General features: G+C 41.5%; 1 protein-coding gene across 16 annotated transcripts in view; it reads right to left on the bottom strand.

Moving 5' to 3' along the window:
- Window positions 1-19,205, bottom strand: part of baz2ba (bromodomain adjacent to zinc finger domain, 2Ba) — a 99,132-nt gene that overhangs the window by 16,604 nt on the left and 63,323 nt on the right. For 4 of the 16 annotated variants that reach the window (XM_052062976.1, XM_052062984.1, XM_052062975.1 and 1 more), the window contains 16 exons: window positions 18,299-18,489; window positions 17,996-18,187; window positions 16,567-17,178; window positions 15,150-15,903; window positions 13,709-13,978; window positions 12,529-12,589; window positions 12,316-12,424; window positions 11,600-11,701; window positions 10,726-10,948; window positions 9,852-9,944; window positions 8,644-8,705; window positions 7,211-7,276; window positions 6,474-6,539; window positions 5,561-5,605; window positions 5,385-5,417; window positions 1,861-1,926 (listed from right to left, as the gene is read on the bottom strand). In XM_052062976.1, the coding sequence (XP_051918936.1) occupies window positions 1,861-1,926; window positions 5,385-5,417; window positions 5,561-5,605; window positions 6,474-6,539; window positions 7,211-7,276; window positions 8,644-8,705; window positions 9,852-9,944; window positions 10,726-10,948; window positions 11,600-11,701; window positions 12,316-12,424; window positions 12,529-12,589; window positions 13,709-13,978; window positions 15,150-15,903; window positions 16,567-17,178; window positions 17,996-18,187; window positions 18,299-18,489 (2,945 nt within the window). The remainder of the gene's footprint in view (window positions 1-1,860; window positions 1,927-5,384; window positions 5,418-5,560; window positions 5,606-6,473; window positions 6,540-7,210; window positions 7,277-8,643; window positions 8,706-9,851; window positions 9,945-10,725; window positions 10,949-11,599; window positions 11,702-12,315; window positions 12,425-12,528; window positions 12,590-13,708; window positions 13,979-15,149; window positions 15,904-16,566; window positions 17,179-17,995; window positions 18,188-18,298; window positions 18,490-19,205) is intronic. The other 12 variants (XM_052062978.1, XM_052062990.1, XM_052062987.1 and 9 more) reach the window with 8 other exon arrangements.

Below are 19,205 nucleotides of genomic sequence, written 5' to 3'. Positions count from 1 at the left end.
AGCGAAACATTATGGAAGTTAGCGCACGCAGCAGCAAGGAAACTACTATATTTAATGCAGCCGCAACATTCAAATCTTATGTTTGGAAATACTACGGCTTCGAAAAGAAAGACGGAAAGCTTGATAAAACCTGCGTAATTTGCAAGGAATGTCGCACTAAGAAGCCATACAACGGCAGCACCACAAATATGCAGACCCACTTAAACCGATGGCACCAGATCACCGACAAGTTTCCCTCCCGCTTCCCCGCCCAGTTCCTCGTCGGACACCGGAGAAACTCTTGGTAAACCAGGTCAGGATCAGAAAAAAATGCCTCTTATTTTGGGAGTCCCCTTGCAACTCACTGTGACCGCGCAATGGCTATAACTAAGGCCACTGCTTATTTCATATGCAAAGACCTCCAGCCTTAGCGTGGTGGACAACGAGGGTTTCAGACAGCTCGTGCACGTTTTGGAACCCAGGTATAAAATACCAGACAGGTCTGTGTTCACTTACAAACATATTCCCGATGTGTACAACAAAGTGAGAAGTGAGATTACTGTGTCGCTGAACAGTGCGCAAAGAGTTGCACTTACAGTGGACGGGTGGACATCTTGCGCTATAGATTCATACATATATATATATATATATATATATATATATATATATATATATATATATATATATATATATATATATATATATATATATATATATGAATATTTCATATAAGACACTCAGTGAGAGTCTGTTTGTGTTTACACTATAGCAACAGCTGTGAGTCTCAGGTGCCAAATTGTTTACATTTTCTTTGCACAAAACCCAATTGTGAAAGGGCTTAAATAAGTTGTTTTACAAGTTCTACTCTTTATAAGGAATAAAGTGGTATCCTTTTTGTAATACCATACTGAATTCCATCTTTTTAAAAGCTTTTTTTCTTTGCTTATTTGCATCATGTTTAATTGCACAATATCGCAACAAATTGCATTGTATCATCGGATCGCATTGATTTGAACTTAATGTGTATCGAATCGTATCGCATCGTGACGACGGTGAAACGTATCGCATCGTATCGCCAGAAAATTCCATGTATCGTTTAAGTATCGCATCGCTGGCAGTGGATCGTGATGTGTATCGAATCGTCCTCAGTGCTGAGATTCACATCACTAGTGTTAGATTGCAGCTATATGCATTCAAAGGAAAAGTGCTCGAGGGTCCGAATCTTTGAAGGGAAAGAATGAACAATATCATGGGAGAACATGGGGAGATGACTAAGCTATAATGACTTTGTTTTGTGGCATGGCGTTGAGGTGTCCAAACTACTGCCTGGGGGCCATTTGTAGTCCACCTTCCTTTTTTAGTGTCCTGGGTAAAAAATGTGGGGCAGTGTAAAAAGTGTGATGATCGAAAAAGCTGGGTGGTGCGACACCCCCAAGCACTAAAATGACCAGTTACTACTAATAAACTGTGGTTTAATGCAGAAGGCAAATGATGCAAAACAACTATTTATAATCAGGGGCAAAAAGATTCAAAGTCTGGATATTTCTAAATAAAATTAAGTGAAAATAGGTTAGATCAGTTACAGCATGTTTTGTTGAAAATGGATCACTGTTTTCCCTCTGTGCTGAAGAAACTATACAGCCATATTGGCACGCATATCAACTCAAAGATGGCATTTTTTACAATACTGTATTTTTTCCCCCTGAAAAATAGTGGTTTTGGCGATGCGGTGATTTTGCCAGACAGCATCACTTATATAAAAGAACATACATTTTACAGATTGCTTTGGGCCTGGAAAAAGTTTGGACACCCCTCGTGGGGTGTCCAAATTGTGTGTGTGTGTGTGTGTGTTGGTCTTGTGATTTTTCGGCCCATGACTACCTCTGCTTTCTTGCGAGCCTCTACGGCCTTCATCAGCATTACATGCTGCCTCCTCCTTTCTCTCTCCTACAGTGGCAGAAAAGAGTGGCACATTAAAGTAACAGGGACAACTGCAAATAGGTCGGTCAAGGCTGTACAATTTTAGTATGTATTAATACAACAGAAATGCTCTAAATTCATTAGAGGCACCATACTTGGAACAAACACAAAACGATGCTTCACATGTATACACTGTCACATGTATGGTGGAAGCATTACGTGAAGAATACAGTCGTACGATGACAACCAAAAAAGCAACACATAGATGCGATACGTAGTAGATGTGATGACAGGCTCAAAAAAGAGAAGCAGCTGGAATCAGTGACGGCGCATCTAAGCTAAAGCGGATAGAATACAAGCGACAAAATGTTGGTTGCCAGAAGATAATATATTGTATTAGCCATTGGTGACATTTATTTGACGCTTTACTAATAATATTTAGTGGAGGGGATGACAAAAAGGAATGACGAGCTTACAAACAGAGCAGTTACACTTGAGTGGATTTGGCAGTTTTAGTATTAGCACAGTATGAGTCTGCGGAGGATGAGACATCTATTTTGTTCTCTGGTGTATGATTCAAAGTCTTCTGCAAAAGGCCACGCGAATCACCCGTGACTGGCTATCATTTTATTTGATCTCTTCAGGTTTTACCCTCGACAGTATCAGACTACCGGTAATTCCCACTGTGATCCACCAAAGGACAATTACCAGCAGTTTTGCCTGCCAAGAACATTACCGGCAGTGAGTGAAATGGTTGTGAGGAGCATTTTTACATTGGGGAAGTGGGGAGGGGGGGGGGGGGGGGGAAATAAAAACAGGATGGGTACCTGGTAGCACTAGGAGTGGTATGATGTATTTTTACTTATTGCTAAAAATTGAATGTAGCAGTGTATTCTAAGTCTGTAATACAATGTTTCATTGTTTGCAAAATTGTCATCATTTTATGGGTTTTCAATTGCGGTGCCTCGACGTACAACAAAATGAACATACTCTCAAGGAGCACGGTGGAAAAGCTCACGCTGAACTGACTGCATGGTAAAACGGCTGACCCGAGCTGGGGTACGAGCGTGATTTGTGATGAGTAAATGGCATTGAGCTTGGTCAAAGAACTAATTTAACTTGTAAATCAAGGTACCACTGAATATGTTAGCAAGAAGATATCAGAATTTTGCGATGCGGTTTGGTTGATCATTTTGGTGTTTAATTATACAATTTTGTGTTTTATGTTTTCGTATTGTAATTTGCACCTTCAGTTTGTATGTGGGTCCACATGGATTGATACAACAGCTTTTACAGAGCTAAAGGGACAGATAAGATAGGCAGACCTTCTTAAATTTAGCTGCAGCTGAGCTTGTGTGAGGAGGGCTCCAAGCACAATAATCAGGCTGAAAGAAAATGCTTGCTATACAGAACCCATTTGTCCCCTCGGTGTTATCGATCGCGGCGATGATCTTGCTACATGCTGTTTCTGCCGTCAAATGACCTGACAGTGACGTGGGCGATTCAACTGACGCACGCGTCTCCATTGTCCGCCATGAAAACAAAATGATTCAAGTAACGGTGAATAATAGAGGCTGGGCCGGGTTAAAGTTCAGCACTCAGACCGAGAGACAAGCTAAACGTCTGGGCCAACTGTCAAGCTCTCGTGAGTAGGTTTGTAAAGTGGTGGAAAATTTTGAGTTAATTTTCACGGAAATTGTGGTAATTAATTGTCAATATAGGGTGATGAAAATTGATCATATTCAGGGAGAAATGTAAACTTTTTTTTAGAAGCAGACATCCATTTAAAATTGTTAGCCCGCCTTGCCCACATGTGAGGGCCTCATAGACGAATGGAACCTCAATTTCGTAATTTTTTCATCTACAGTTGACATCCACTCAGCTTTCAGATAAAAATAAATGCGTTTGACTCGGCCATTCAATTCCAAAAATCAATGAACATAAAGCCGAGGCATTGTGTAAGCTGTGTAAAAAAGACGGCAAGGCATAATCTACAATGCAAGTTTTTATTAACAACTCAAGGCAGTAAATCTCCCGGTCTGCTAGGCACCACTCGGGCAACATTGCCATGACCCAGACCTTCAAAGTAAATGCAAGCACTGAAGTTACACAGTCTCACCACACTTTCTTAAACCACATGGTGGTTTATTTAGCAGTCACACACAAACCAGCACAAAATAGTCTGTGTATGCAGCTGCTAAATAAACCACCACATGGACAAAGAAAGCATGGTGAAACTCATTATGCTGGTGTGCTATTTTTGAAAGGGCTGACTTTTGTCAGGATGTATTATGCCAACACTGCCCCAACTTGCTTGAGTGTTGCTGAGTAGAGTGGGAGAGCTGATTGCCTTGAATTGTTAACTCATTCAGTGCCAGCCATTTTCAGACCCTTCTTTATCCTACCACGTGGGTAAAATATACATACAGATGTACATGGGATTGAAAGCCTGAATTCTGAAAAAAACATTGAATGAGTTAATGCTTGAATTAAGGTTGCTTGAGGTTGAGGTGAGAAATATGACAGAATTCAAGAAAGCAAAAATACAAGTTTCATCTCATCAACTCAAGATTTTTTTTAAATAAAGGTTTGTTAGATGTCAATTGATACATTTTTGTGTACTTTTTTTCAATGCAAAGCAAAAGTTATTTTCCATAAAATGTATTTTTTTTTCACATGTGAGGGTAAAGATTCCATCTGAAATTGATTAACTGGATTTACAATATATTATTTTTTTATGCGACTAATTGATTTGGTTTTCATATGATTCAGACTTCGTGGAACGTCATAATGACGAAACCTTAGGTTCGATCTTTATTGCTGGAGAAATGTTCTCCTTCACACAAGAGGCAGCCAAATTAACTAAGCGATGTATCAAAAATTGCAGAATTTGTAAATCTAGGTAGTACTGTGCTTGCTTGAAATCTTTTTTTACGCCGGATTATGCTCAAATCCATTTTCCCCGACTGTATTTATGATTCCTATTAAGTGGCACGAGCCTTCGTAGTTTATTCCCTTTGATGGCCATGTCAAGTACTCTTCTTGGAAAATGTAATTTTGCACCCTGGTACTCATGACAACAAACTCTACTCCAACACAACAATTAAGATGATGTGTGTGATGGATGGAAACTCCTCGAGTGCACTTTGAGACACAGTGAGTGTGGTTTGGCTAGCAGTCTTTTGCAATGCATTCCGAGTAGCGGAAGGGGTGGGGGGTGGTATTGTAATGGTGGGAAGGGAAGGAGGTGGGGGGGGGGGGGGGCAGAAGCTGCCTGGCCAATGTGACATGGTCAGTTGTCCCTCATGACGAGCAGAAGGAGGCAGCATACTGACTTTTTTTATGTCTTTTGTTTGTTTTGCTGGAAAGCCATGCAGAAGAATGTAGTATGACAGCAGCCAGTGCTACACTTAATGCATTGCTATGACAACCATAACACAACCAGTTACACGATGCAGGTGTTAGATGTACAAAAATAAACATACCCATACCATATCTAGTCTATGCCTCTCCAACTCCTGGCAGAGAGAGTTGGCAAAATATTATGGAACAGAAGTGATATCCAGAACCAGAAAGCATTGAGTTTTCATATTCATAATTAATCACGATAAAAGCTTCTTTTGTTGAGCAGTAACCAGTGTTTAAGTTGTTGTGAGTTTACCTGGTGCTTCAGGATCTCCGCCTGTTGTCTCCTCAGCTCCTTCTCCTTGGAGAGAGAAAAGAGATGAGGCAGGAAGATCAAAACACTGTGATACTCCTGCCAATCCCATTTTTTCTTTCTTTTTTTTTGAGGCCATGCCAACCTAAAAAGAACACTAGCGAGCTTCAAAGTAAGAAAACAGTAAAAGAAAATCAGCTTCGAAAAAAGATTTAAAATAACATGACTTTAAAGCAACATACGTTTCAAAGTTCATTTTACTTCATTTTATCAGGCAGGTGTATGAGAACATTAAAAATGCTAATAGCAATGGCATCTGATTCCCTGGAAAAAAAAAAGATTCATCAAAATGACAAATCCTGTACACTGCCATACCGTTGGCGTCTTCTGTCTTCTAACACGCTACTGGTCATTTTATACCACCCATTGCGATATAAAATTGCTTTATAAAAGTGACTGGCTAATGCAGCCAACCCATGCACTGTATATTGGCGTACAACAGGTCCATTACAGTGGGATAATGAACGAAAAACCTGACAGATTCTCACCAAAATTTATGTTGTCACGTGTATACATGTGCTAATCATAGTTGAATATATACACGGATGTGAGGTATTGACGTGATTTAACGGTAGTATTTTTCCTTAAAATTATTTGTGTACTAATAGGCGAAAGGTGGCACTAGAAGTGAGGGGGGGGTGAGGGGGCAGGGGGTGGGGGGAGACATGACTCGTAAGAAACAGTTGTGAGGACAGAGCCTCTTATATGGGTGTGAAGATGAATTTAAAGAATATTGGGTAGGAAAAAAACCTCAACGCCTTTTATTTTAACAATCCTGGGTAAAAAAAAAACGCCTTTTAACAATCCATATATTGTGGTGGTGATAAATTAATTCCAGGGCTTCAGTGAGTCATACCTTTATTCGCTTTTCAGCCTCCAATATTTTGGCATTGGCTGCTTCTTCTTTCTTTTTTCGCTTGGCCTGCGAATAAAAATTCATGTCAAGAACAGATGCATGCCAATCAGTCTCGGAAGAGCTTGACTTTTGCCTCCGATTCAGCCCAATATTTGCAGCTTCCTGGTTTCAGCAAACATCCCATGCCCCCAGAATGCCAGTCAAATTTGTAGAACACTGCCAATGAATTATGTATCTCTTTAACACGTAATTGTGAAAATGTTGAAGCCTCCTGTTAAGAGCGTCTTGTCAACCGTGTCGACTCAAAATTGATTTAGTCCTAAAACACTTTGAAGCTGCGGCATTATAATTGCGAGCGCCTGGATATGCGCGTTTGTGTATGTGTAAGCATCTTTCTCTGTTTGTGTGTGGCGCCTTTTTTTCTTCTCTCCACTCGACCCACTTACACTGAACTGTTACTGTTGTCTGATGGGGGAAAAAAAGACCTTTCTGTCCAATTTAAATAAGGTCTGAAAAGGCAGCAACCGCCGTTTTAATATTCAGTAGCCGTCAACCAAGACCAATTTAGCATTAGTTCCATATGGAATTATGCCTAAGAAGACGCAACGCCTCCAAAGCATGCCACTATTCAGTAATGAGCTTTAGGAAGATTAAAAACACTATACAGTAGTCAAAGGGGCTGCAGCTATCCAGGAATGTTCTGCTTTATCGGGAGCTGTTGGGTCAGATTCTGTCACCTCCAAAATTTGCTGTGCCCTGAGTTCTTTTTCCATCCGAATCTGCTGAATTCGCTTGATCTTTTCCTGTTGGAAAAAAACAAAACAATACAAAACTTTTGTTTGTTTTTGGAGTGCAAACATAATGTTTCGGGTTAATTTGTAATATTGCTCGTATGTTGCAAAAAACAGTATTGGAAACCCAGCTATAGATTGACAGACAAACAGATGATAAATCCTTAATGTTTTAGGATAAACAGAAAGCATTTTTATTTACACTATCTGTGTTTTTTGTGTGTTGCTGTTTCACTGTTATGAGATTCCCTTCAAAGAATTCTCCCAATTAAAACAAGCTGTGTCTTTAAAACAACCACATAGATTTGCCAAAGAGGGGTTCTTTAGCTTGATGACATTGCAAACCGCCATAGAAGGCTAACGAACAGAATCTGTCAATGTTAAAAGTAATGGATATTTGAACCTAAAAGGTGAAGCAGCACATGTACACAGATAAAAGAGCTTACAGGCATAAATACTTTTTCCTATTTGTGATTAATATTATTGCTGCTTACTGAGGAATTTTAAAGAGCCCAATAATAGCGCCATCTCTATTTTTTTCTGACACCAGGTGGCCAATGCACACACACCAGAAAGAGCTGCAGAATGTACATTGAAGCAAAAAATGCAGCAAGAACTGTTTCTTTAAATTCCAGTTAATTATGAGCACTTTATGATGTTACAGAGTTATGGACTGCTGTTTGTCATGTCAAAACACAAAGTTCTTTTGGTGGTTTCCTTTCATTTTAATAATGAATGATGACGAGTCTCGAATGTTGTGGGTTATGTGGGTAAGCTCATGTCTCAAGCACCACTGTACATGACTTAGAATTCTTTCAAGGTCTCCCATGACCCTTCATAGATCAGCAGGTGCATCTTTCTGCAGGAACCAGTGCAAATGTGTTGGGAACACAGACAGTTCTTGGGACTGTTTCTATTGCTCTCTCGAACACTGTTACCACTGTCCCATTAATAAAATACATGCAATTTTATCAGGGGCAGGGTGTACATCGGGCATTTCGAGAAAATGTTAATATGTTAGGGTGTATTTCCTGACCGGTCCTGACCATCACAACTGCTAGCTGTCATCCGTCTGACAAGCAAGCCCCCCCCCCTCCCCGATTCAGAGAATGACATACGAGGTACATCTATTGCTGTTAAAGGAGTTCTTATCTTTACCTGAAAACTTAACTACAGAATAATACTTGGGATAAAATCACTTTACATCAATACTTTGGTTCATTTGGGCAAAAAAAACACAAAAGTATGTTTAATGCCGGCGGTAAAATGAAAAGCAAGACTATAAGGTTAGAGGTATAGAGTATTTTTTTAGCTACACAGTTACTGGTTTTCAAGGGGAAAGGAAATCATTGGTCAGCAAAGGCATGGGGTCCACGTACCTGCTGCTTAAGAATCTTGATCTGCTCTTTTTGCTTCCGTCTCTCCTCTGCCGCCATGATAGCTACAAGAGTCAAGAGAGTTTCTATGATTGACTACAAAATTGGCCTACACAGCCGGAGTCTCAAATGTATTCGATTGACAGATTTCATAGCCCCTAATTGCTCCTGATAGCCTCGGTTGGCATCTTTCATGCTGTCAGCCTCCACCGTTGGTGTGAGACTAAATTTGTGTCTCTGAATGTGAATTAGGAATCGACAATCAACAAAACCCGTTGATCAATCAGGTAACACAATTGATTCATTCTTCTGTTGGACTTTTACATTCACCATTACCTTGTGCACAGTCAAACTGAAACTGAAAGTATGTTTTCACTTTTCTTGTATTGCAGCTACTCTTTGTTGGTGGACTTTACTTTGTCAACATTTATTGTGTGGGAATACCAAAAGGTGAGTTTGAGGACTAAAGTGTATGTATTGATGTGCTAACCACATTTGCATGGGAAATCACACCCCAGTCACTTGCATTGGTTTAAAGTAGCTAGCAAATTTATTAGACAACCCTGTGTTAGGTTTGTGCCACAGGTACCCCAAATTAAGAGCATTGCTAATGACCATTGGCATTTGCCATTTTATATTTCTGTAATGGTTAATGCACCAGTATGTAGAAGCTCTTTAACCAAATATTTTTAATGCTAAAATATATCTCCTCAAAGTGAAAGAGTGCATATTAAAAGCTCTGATCAAATTCATTTTCTTGTGCACCAGATCTATAGACAGTCGTTTTGAGCATGTAATCAATACACTTGATAACCAGGTGAAAGGCCCATGTACTAGCAAGCTCTCTGTGACAATATAAAATTCTGCTCGTTAAGGTCTAGTGCTTCACGAGAAATACTTGTAGGACACGGGTGACATCTAGTCCAGAGTTTTAATTCACAAGTAACGTGTAGTTGTCCTATGAGTGTGCTGGAGTTGTCCGTGCAGTATTGTCATACAGTAGCCGAAAACAACATTATTAGTAAGATACGAGCTATTCTACTACCATAGCCTTGGCATTCCATTAGTGCATCCCACGAGTGACGGCAAACAGCGTGCTTATACACTAACCTTAACTCAATCTAACTTCCACAATATCAACCAATGAGCAAAGTCATAGAGTTGTGAAACAGCTGACTGTCCAGTATAGACTGGAAATAAAAGGTTCCTACCTTGCTGTTTCCGAGCTTCTTTGGCGGCACGTGCCAGTGCCTGCTTTTCTAGTTTTCTCATCAGTTTCATCTGGGCTGCCTGTCGGGCTATTTCTGAATACCGGAAAAGAGAAAAATTGTCAGTGAGGAATTTCTTTACCTGACCCTTCCTTTGCTCAATGAATGATGAGGGGGCTGTGCTTGATTAGGTAAAAGTGGATCAAGGACAGTGGTCGGAAGTACAAATGAAATAGACTTTTCAGGTATCTATACTTTTGAGTATTTAATTTTCTGCTGGCGTTTTACTTTTACTCACTACATTTGAAAACACTTTCTACTCCGGGTGTTGTCAAAATAGGTTCAGTATTTTCCCTCCCCCAACGTCCCCGGATGATGACACAATGTATAAAAGACGTAAAGAGGCGGATGCCAAGTCCACCGTGGTTGAGATCTTAAATGGTTTTGAGCTTGGAGACATCAGGTGGCAAAATAAGAAATGCAGCAACACGAAGGAACCAATGTGCATTTATGACGCAACAGATTCAGTCAAGCAAGAAATTCCCCGTTTTTTTTTTCCAAAGAGAATTTTTGATGTTCTCTACAAGAATGACTCTTGGCAAATCTGAAAAGGTATCCAGTTAATTTAGCTATTTATATTTAGTTGCATCAGTACTTATAATTTTACCATTTTAATTACTTCGACATATCTGTACTTCTAAAAAGTGTAAATATGTTAGCCACCTGCAATCATGGAAGATGTCATTTATTTGATATATTAATAGATATTGCAATACTCTTATCAAACCACAAATTGACACCACTCATAGTTCTGCTGTTTCTATGATTATTTGCAAAACTTGACCCAAAGATACTGGAACTAATTTTCTCTACTGACCTTGAGCTTCTAATTTGCGCAGGAGTTTGACCTCACTGGGGCTGGGACCTTCCGTTACCAAAGGATCGCCCACATTCGGGGGTCGACCTTTCCTCCGCCGATTAGCTTTGGCACTGTCACCAGCTAACTGACGTTCCGAATTGGGGGGACGACCTCGCCGGCCTTCCATTGCCAAAATGTGAGGAATGACTTCCTCTTCCTTTAACAGGTTCCACTGTAAACCCTGAAGAGCCAGAAAATACATGCAGAGAGTTTGGGAGGGGGAAGTGGTGAACAACATTTAACACTCAAGAAATAATTTAATTCGGAATCAAAAATGTTTCACTGGAGCTTAATTGTTGATTTTTTTTATATATATATAATCAATGTTCTTATTTAGGTTTGAGGGAGGTATAGAAACCAGGTTACATGGCAACACAGGCCACCTGAGGAAGTAAGTTCATCACTAGGGTTCTGCATGATTCCTGTCCCTGCCCTGACAGTGACTGCTGCATAAAGCTCAGCCTGAACAGGGATCAAGGAGAGGGGGGAGAGAGAGCAAGAAAGTACGGAAAGCCATTGTAACATTTATTCCATACTAAGGATGTTCATCTTAAATTCAGTGTACTAGTATGCTTATTATCCTCACTAGTAAGACAATTCAGAACACAAGTACTAGAATGAGGAGCGTGTGCCCGTAAAAAGACTCTTTTACTAAGAACCGTACTTATAAGTTACAGGTGCTCTACTAGCGCGCTGAATTGTCTTTCTACTAAGGACAATGAGTGTAGTTCAGTCACCTTAAGCTGGATATCATGGATACCAATAAATGCTCAAATGGTTTTCCATATGAGACACAGAGAGAGGGAGAGGGAGAGAGATGAAAGGCGTTCACCTGGGGTCCTTCTCTGGCTTCATAGAAGTCACCAACCCTGATCTTTGCACTGAAGCTAAAATTATCACGCGTGATGCCACTTATCCCATTTCTGGATAGATACTACAGAAGAGAAAATAATAAATGGCGTTGGTTTAGGCAGAAAAAGGCGAAATTAGCGACATTGAAAAAGCAGTTGGGAGATTCGACTATAGATGGGAGGGAGTCTACAGCTATAGTGCATCTGTGCAGGCCTTGCTAGTCACGATAAAAGCCAGAGGACAACAAAAAATAAACATGAAAAAAAAAACAGCAAAAGCTCTTAAGGGAAAGAAAAACAGTTGTGACCTTGGGGTGCACAATTCAGGCTCTTTCTAAGTCTATCTGTGGCCAGACATTTTTTCACTCCCTGCTGACTGACGTGTGAGTGGATACTAGTGAGCAGCCATTTTTCTATTTTGACAACTGCACTAAAGGAAGTTTGACGATCACTGTTGAACCAAATAAACGGTATCTGTACAAATGAGGCTGAAGCTGTGCATCCCAACATTAACCATTTATCATTGTTTTGTGGAGGGAGAGGGAAGCAAAGTGGCACAAGAAGAGACGCTAAGAATAACATCTCACACTATTAGGGTCACAGGAAGCAGAATGGGGGTAGTAGGGGTACACATAGCGGTGGCAGAAGTGGAAATGATATCACAAAGACTGATGCACATTGATTTGTTTGAGTATACCTTCATCACATCTGGGTATTGTCTCAGTTTCTTGCCACATGGTGCGTAGTAGGCTACATCCCCCTGAGGCCGCCCTGACACGTTTTTGATTCTCGTTTCTCTCCGCCACCTTGGTTTTTAACAAGTTCAAAAAAAAGAAGGACATTAGCCTAAAAGACTAATTGTTGTGAGAAATGACTACCGTAGATGGTAACAGGTTGATTTGAGCCGTACCCCAACTCCAGAGGTGTCATCAAATCCTTCTCATCCATCACACGCTTTCTCTTTCCTAAACCTATAAAGATTCAATGGTATTTTTACAGCAAGAATACACAAGTGCAAAATGGTGTGGCGCACGCACGCGCACACACACGCACGCACACACACACACACGCACACGCACGCACACACACACACACACACACACACACACAACGTACAATAAATTGGGACATTTTATTGTGAAAATGTAGCATTTTGGGGAATTTGAAGATACTGGAATAGGTGTGGGAGAGTCGGGAAACTTGTTTGTTGCCTGTCTCAGTCACTTGCATGGTGATATCGTCAAAAAAGTTGCCACTTTAAGGAGTGTGAAAAGCAAATCCTAACATGTCCTGAATTTTGTCAAAACACTTTGATCACAGGTGCCAATGTTTTTCAAGATACACATTATTTGAGAATTCTTGTTCGAATGGGCCTTCATATCAATAAAGATAAATGAACAATACTGTTACAGAAAAGACAGTCCACCACCTTTTTCAGCCACTCCCCTCAGGCAGACGCTACAGATCCATGCGCACCAAATCCAGTAGACACTTAAACAGCTTCTTCCCTCTAGCCATTAACTCCTTAAACAGTCACTGACATAGTCACTCTTCTTGCACCACAAAATGGTACTACAAAACTACTGGTTACTCTAAAATGGTTCAATGATTTTGTTGTTTACGATGATACTAGTGCAGCGTGTTATACTGGAGACAAATTCCTTGTGTGTTCTACATACTTGGCCAATAAAGATGATTCTGATTCTGATTCTGAAGATGGAGCACAAAGTCACCATAGCAATGACCGCTTTGGCGACAAATACGTCCTACTTTCTCTGATGTGGATAAGTAATCTACACAGATCACAGGTGTCAAAACAGTAGTTTCACAGGCATGCCACGACAAGACCTCGGCTCTCTGGTTCCTGTCTTCCTTCTCATTTTCTCGAGGTAATGATCACTCTTCAACATATTGCGTTAAACAGCACAGGCCATGCACGAATCGCATTCTGCAGCTTTTCTTTGCAGTATCATATACATCTTTAATGATGATAAAGTGAACATCTGCTGCTTGCAACAAGTCAGAAAGAGGTACCAAACCAATCTTCATCCCTCCCCAATGATTCTGCATGAGATATTTTAATACATTACCTAATGGAGAGGCTAGGCTGTAGGAGGAGGAGCCAGGAGAGCTGTGATAGGCCAAGGCACTGGAGCTGGTGACAATAGTGGGTGTCTTGATGACCTGGAGATTGAGAGGAGAGCAGCTGGTGGCTGTGTGATTGGCTGAGGTGTTCAGTAGTTCTGGGCCTTTGGTTTGCCCGCGGGGAGTCGTTTCCTTCTTTGACGAGCCGGATGACAGCGACCTGGACTCCTTGACTTTCTTTCCAGAGATGTCACTGTCTGAGTTGCTGTCTGACTCTAGACATATGCAAACAGATTACAATGTCACAATGAAGTACAGGTAATCTGCCCTTTGTTACAGATTTAAAACTGTCTTTAACATTTCTTATGGTCATTTTCAATATACAGACAGACAGGTCAAGATTTTACAGTTGCACCCCCAGTAAAGTGCTGCAGCATGCGACATATTTCAAATGAAGAAAGATGCAGAGAAGGTCCCCAACAAAGCTCCAGTATGCACTCCAGTATGCTTTTGATGGTTGTTGTATTGCTGCTCTCTGTATTTCTGTTAAACCCATCTATGGCATTTCACATTATATGCCATCATTAAGATAACAAACTTTCAATAGCAAACTATAATGTTATGGAATAGTTATGGAAGAAAAAAAAACATCCGAGCCATGTTGTAGAAATTCACACAAAAACCGTCACAATTCTTCTGGATAGAGGTGACCAGGGAATATTGATCCATTACTCCTCAATGGCGTTGTGAATTTACTTCTCAATCCAAAGATGTTTACATTGCTTGATTTGTGACAAGTAGACCACACAGCACTTGTGATGTTTATAGCTCCCACAAATTGTGTACAGCACCTTGCAATGACTGGCTATGCACGATCATGAGAATTAACATTCAATTAAATTCAATTTTAAAAAAAACTCAAGAGATTTCTTATGCAACCCCAACTTTCCTCCACCCTCTGCTTAGAAGTGGAAGCTCCATTTGTTGGATGATTAGCAATCTAAGCAAAAGTGCTGGCAGGTTGATTGGGCATTCCAAATTGGCCCTCGGTGTGATTGTGAGCGCGAATAGTTGTTGATCTCCGTGTGCCCTGCGATTGGCTGGCAATCAATTCAGGGTGTACCCCGTCTACTGCCCGAAGACAGCTGGGATAGGCTCCAGCACGCCCCGCAACACTTGTGAGGATAAACTAATTAGAAGATGGATTGATGGTCGATTTAAAAGTGTGATTTCTGAGGTCGTTTTTCACCTGCCCGTTGTCCAAACACACTTGAATTTGAGGTGTTAAAGAAACAGTGACAAGAACTGTTTTTAATTAAAAACTTGATTCAGGAAAAGAAGAAAAAAATAAATCTGAAACATTACAGAGTATGAATTAAATTTGTTAAAAATCTAGCTGAAAGGCTAGTAATATATATAAAAGTGTTGAGTGAGGTTTGTGCCAACCTGACAAGCTGTCGTCAGAGTCATCATCGTCCTCTTCCTCCTCTTCAAGGTCATCATCATCATCATCATCGTCATCGTCATCGTCGCCTGAGTCGTCAGATTCCTTGTTAGCGGGGAGACCGGCCGCAGGATTACAATTACCAGGAATTCCCACCCCAGGAATGCCAACACCGGGAATACTGACTCCCGGGATCCCGATCCCAGACTCTCCTCCACGAAACAAATCGACTAAAGACTGTACCAAATGGTTCTGAGAGAAACCTTTCCAGTTCGCTAAAGGCCCCGTTTGTCCCGGTCCTTGTGTCAGGTTTGGCGTCTGTCCCTTCCCCTTTGGGTTCTTGCTCTTTCTGGAGCCATAGCTCGCGGCATGAGGTGAGGTAGTAGGTGGCTGCGACGCAACCCCAGCCTGGGAGCTTGTTTGGGTCCTACTCGCCCCTGTGCTAAGATTGACAGGCATTGATCCACCATCAGAGTCGCACTGAGGGGACTTGCCTTGAGAGGCAGAGTTTTTGCGTGGTTTGGTGATGAGGGCCAAAGGTGCGTCCTGAGTGGTGCTTTGGATGACTCCGTTGGGGTGATTAGGTTCAGGAAGCCCGAGCAGGGCGCTCGAGAGGAAGAGGTTGGAGTGATTGTTCTGGGGTGGAGGAGGCAAGGCGGGTGGCAACGGAGAAGACAGAGACATCCCCTTGGGAGACTTGTTTGGCCCCTGCTTCCTTGGCTCGGCTGGGAACGTCTGTCCTTGGGACATGAGAGTCTGGGAACAGGAGGAGAAGAGCGGAGAGAAAACAAGAAGGGGCAGTGAGTTGGGGGGGGATGGTGGACGGTAATAGCAAAACCGAGAGGCACAATGAAAGTTCAGAAGAAAACTAGGGAAAATGGAACAAAGTGCAGTTGCTCAAACTGTTAGTTTGTATTACTGTTTGATTCGGCTGTTGACTAACTACAATGCAGACCTCTAGTACAGTGGAACCTCGGAACTGACCCTGAAAGTGTTACGATAGGAGATTTCCATGATTCGATGTGAAAGGATTTGGTTATCATTTTGATTTTTAAATGTTTCCAGTTTTACAATAAACTCCTAGCAGCAATGAGAAATAAAAGCTTGAGCTATGCATTCTTAAATGGAGAACTGTGTGAGTGACACAGCATTTTTATCTTTTCTGCAGTTTTCTTTGACAATAGACTCGGGGAGGGGGGGGGATTTGAAAAAGTTTCAGTGTGTGCTGCATTAAAAGTGTGTGGAAGAGGCAAAGCCTTTTTTTAATATATAGTCTCATATCCCCTGTGGGTCTGGACAGTGTACAGTGAGAAATAAAAATAGGGTCTGGACCATGTACAGTGCGAAACAAAAACAACAGTGCGAGTCCTCCACTTTCTCCTATTGATGTGCTGAATTCAATTGAGTTAGTCGGCTTACCTGTTTCAGTCTGAACTCATTGATCTGTGCAAGTGAGTCTTCAAGCAGTTTCCTCCTGTTGTTTGCTTTGGCACTGCCCGCAGCAGCGTAGTGAGGTGGCTTCAGTGAGGACTTGTGGGGGCTAGTTATAGATGAGGTCAAAGTGAAATCCTTTGGGGAGGTAGACTGCGGGAAGGCCGAGCATTGGGGGGAGGGCACCGAAACAGGCTTGGGGGAGGAGGAAAGGGACAGGGGCAAGTGCTGAGGGGACGAAGAGGACGGCAGCAGTTTGGGACGTTTGGGAGACGCGCAGCTGGTGAGCGCATTTGGAGAGTGGGTGAAGGCGATGGGGGAGGAAGATGGCGAGGACTCCCTGTGTGGCTGGCTGAGGAGTGCCAGGGACTTTGGGTTGGCAGCCAGGCCAGTGGACTGGATCACACTGAAGTGTTGTTCTGGTCTGGGTCTGGGAGAGTGTATAGCCAGTGGTGAGCTTTGGGACAGGACTGGGGGAGACACGGAATGGGCTATGGGAATCAGGGTTGGAGGGTTGGGGGGAGCTGTTTGGATGTGGTTCCCCTTGGCGTCTGCTGTGTGGACCACAAAGTCTGTCTTTCCAGTGACTGGTATCAGAACCTGGAGAGGAAACAGACATTTAAAAAGCCTTCTTAAACAAAGCAAATACAGTGATCGCCTCACTCGTTTATCACAGGTTCAGTGAATCGCGGATTTTTTCAAACATACAGGTATTAAAAAATGTTTATTTATTTTTACATATACATGGCGTACAGTACTGTATATGTTGCTCTATGTGACTCGCTGTTGTTTTGCAGCTTCTCGTGGACCATTTGCGGACTTAAAAAAACCCTTTTTTTTAACCTGTTTGTTAATTGGACGCTACTTTTCGTTTATAGCGGGTAATCCCTCGTTTATAGCAATAAACGAGGGATTACTGTATTCATCCTCAGCCATGCATATTTGGTGTGACATTGTATTAATTTGGTCCTCAAGGTAGATGCTCTTATTTTCAAAATGTTTCTCTTGACTACATTGCTTCCAGGACGTGTATGTGGATGTCAAGATTTTTTTTTTTGTCCAATCACATCTCAGCCATCACGTGTTGCCATATCAAACTCATTTGCCAAAGTCCTTTAGCATCAATCGTTAGTGCTGGCTATTGTTACTTAAAACTGTACAAGCAGTGGGACTGAGATTTCAACTTCCGTCATCTGATTGGGCAAAGAGAACCTGTTACAGCCATGTATGACTAGCTTCGTGCTAGTCATTTTACTTCATTTCTTTGTTTTTGTCATGCTATTTGATAAATATTGATTGTGAACTGTTCCAGCTACAGATTGATGATTTCTGTAATATAATTCGTTATACAAGTCCCCATTGCAGGCCTACGTTCCAAATGCATGGCCCGCCACTGATGTTGAGCATTCATATTTACCTTTGCTTTCTTCTTTATCTGTTTCTCAGAGTCTGATAAATCATCGTCCTCGTCTTCATCATCGTCCTCTTCATCATCCTCCGCGAGGTCCTCCAAATCACTGCTGAGGGACCCGTCGCTTGAGCTGTCTGAAGATGTGCCTGTTTCACTGTTACTTATTCCAGGAGCCTCTGTTGCCTTTTTACGTTGCCTCTGAGTTGAGAAAAGGGCAAAATGCACATGACTAAATGTATTTTTTGCCATTTTATGTACGGTATTACATTCTTTGTGTCTGGTGAACAATCGTAGGAACCAACAACTTACCCTTTCCTTAGTTTTAGGAGCAGCAGGGTTTTCCACTGTCTTGGCTGAGCTATTCTGACAGGGACTGTTGGAGGGCTCTGCTTTTTTGGTTGGATTGGTCGCTGCCTGAACAGGGATCGGACTTACACAAAAGCTCCCAGGCTGCGTTGTGGGTTGACAGACGCCGCTGCCATTTACTGCGCCATTCACCCCTTGAACATAAAAAAAGATTGTCTGTTTCACCTCTTCACTTTTCAGAGAACGTGGATGCACAGTCTAACGAACTATCTGGAACCAAGTACAAAATGGACTGAGGCAAATATTGATTTGAGCATCTAACTCTTAAAACATACTGGCTGCAAAATATACAAGGCCAATACTAACGGCTGACATAATAAAAGACTGAAATTGAAAGGGTGCAGGGAAAAAAAAAAGATGACCGAAGGAAAACCAAAAGGCATGTGTTGCTGGATGGAGAACAATTTGTCTCGAAAAAAGGGAAATTGATCGGGAGAAGGGAGAACACTAATGTCACTGCCGTCATACAATTGAATTAATATTTTAGGGGAGAAAATGTCTCTGCATTTGTGCAAAAATTTATTTGAATAGGCACGGAGAATGACTTCATATTATCTCACATGTAGTGAGAGACATCAGCAATTCTTGCAAGAATGTCCTAATCACTCTCAATGATTAAACTCTGGAAAATTGGTGCCTTTTCTAGCTTTTTTCCTGTGATGCTATCACAGAAGGCAAAGAAAAAAATTAGATGACCGTCAAGCCAGAATACAGCTTCTGGTAAGAACACACTTGAGTACCTTATGTTAAGGCTGCCAAGCACAAGCACTTTCATATTTTTGACTTATTTCAATATACTTGACATCTAGCTTGAAGTTGTACAAACAGGACAAAGGTGGCAAAAATGGAA

Source organism: Hippocampus zosterae, chromosome 4 (genome assembly GCF_025434085.1).
Source record: "Hippocampus zosterae strain Florida chromosome 4, ASM2543408v3, whole genome shotgun sequence".
In the NCBI taxonomy this organism is placed as follows: Eukaryota; Metazoa; Chordata; class Actinopteri; order Syngnathiformes; family Syngnathidae; genus Hippocampus; species Hippocampus zosterae.
Note: the sequence above shows the minus strand (reverse complement) of the source record. Positions and strands in the feature narration are given on the sequence as shown.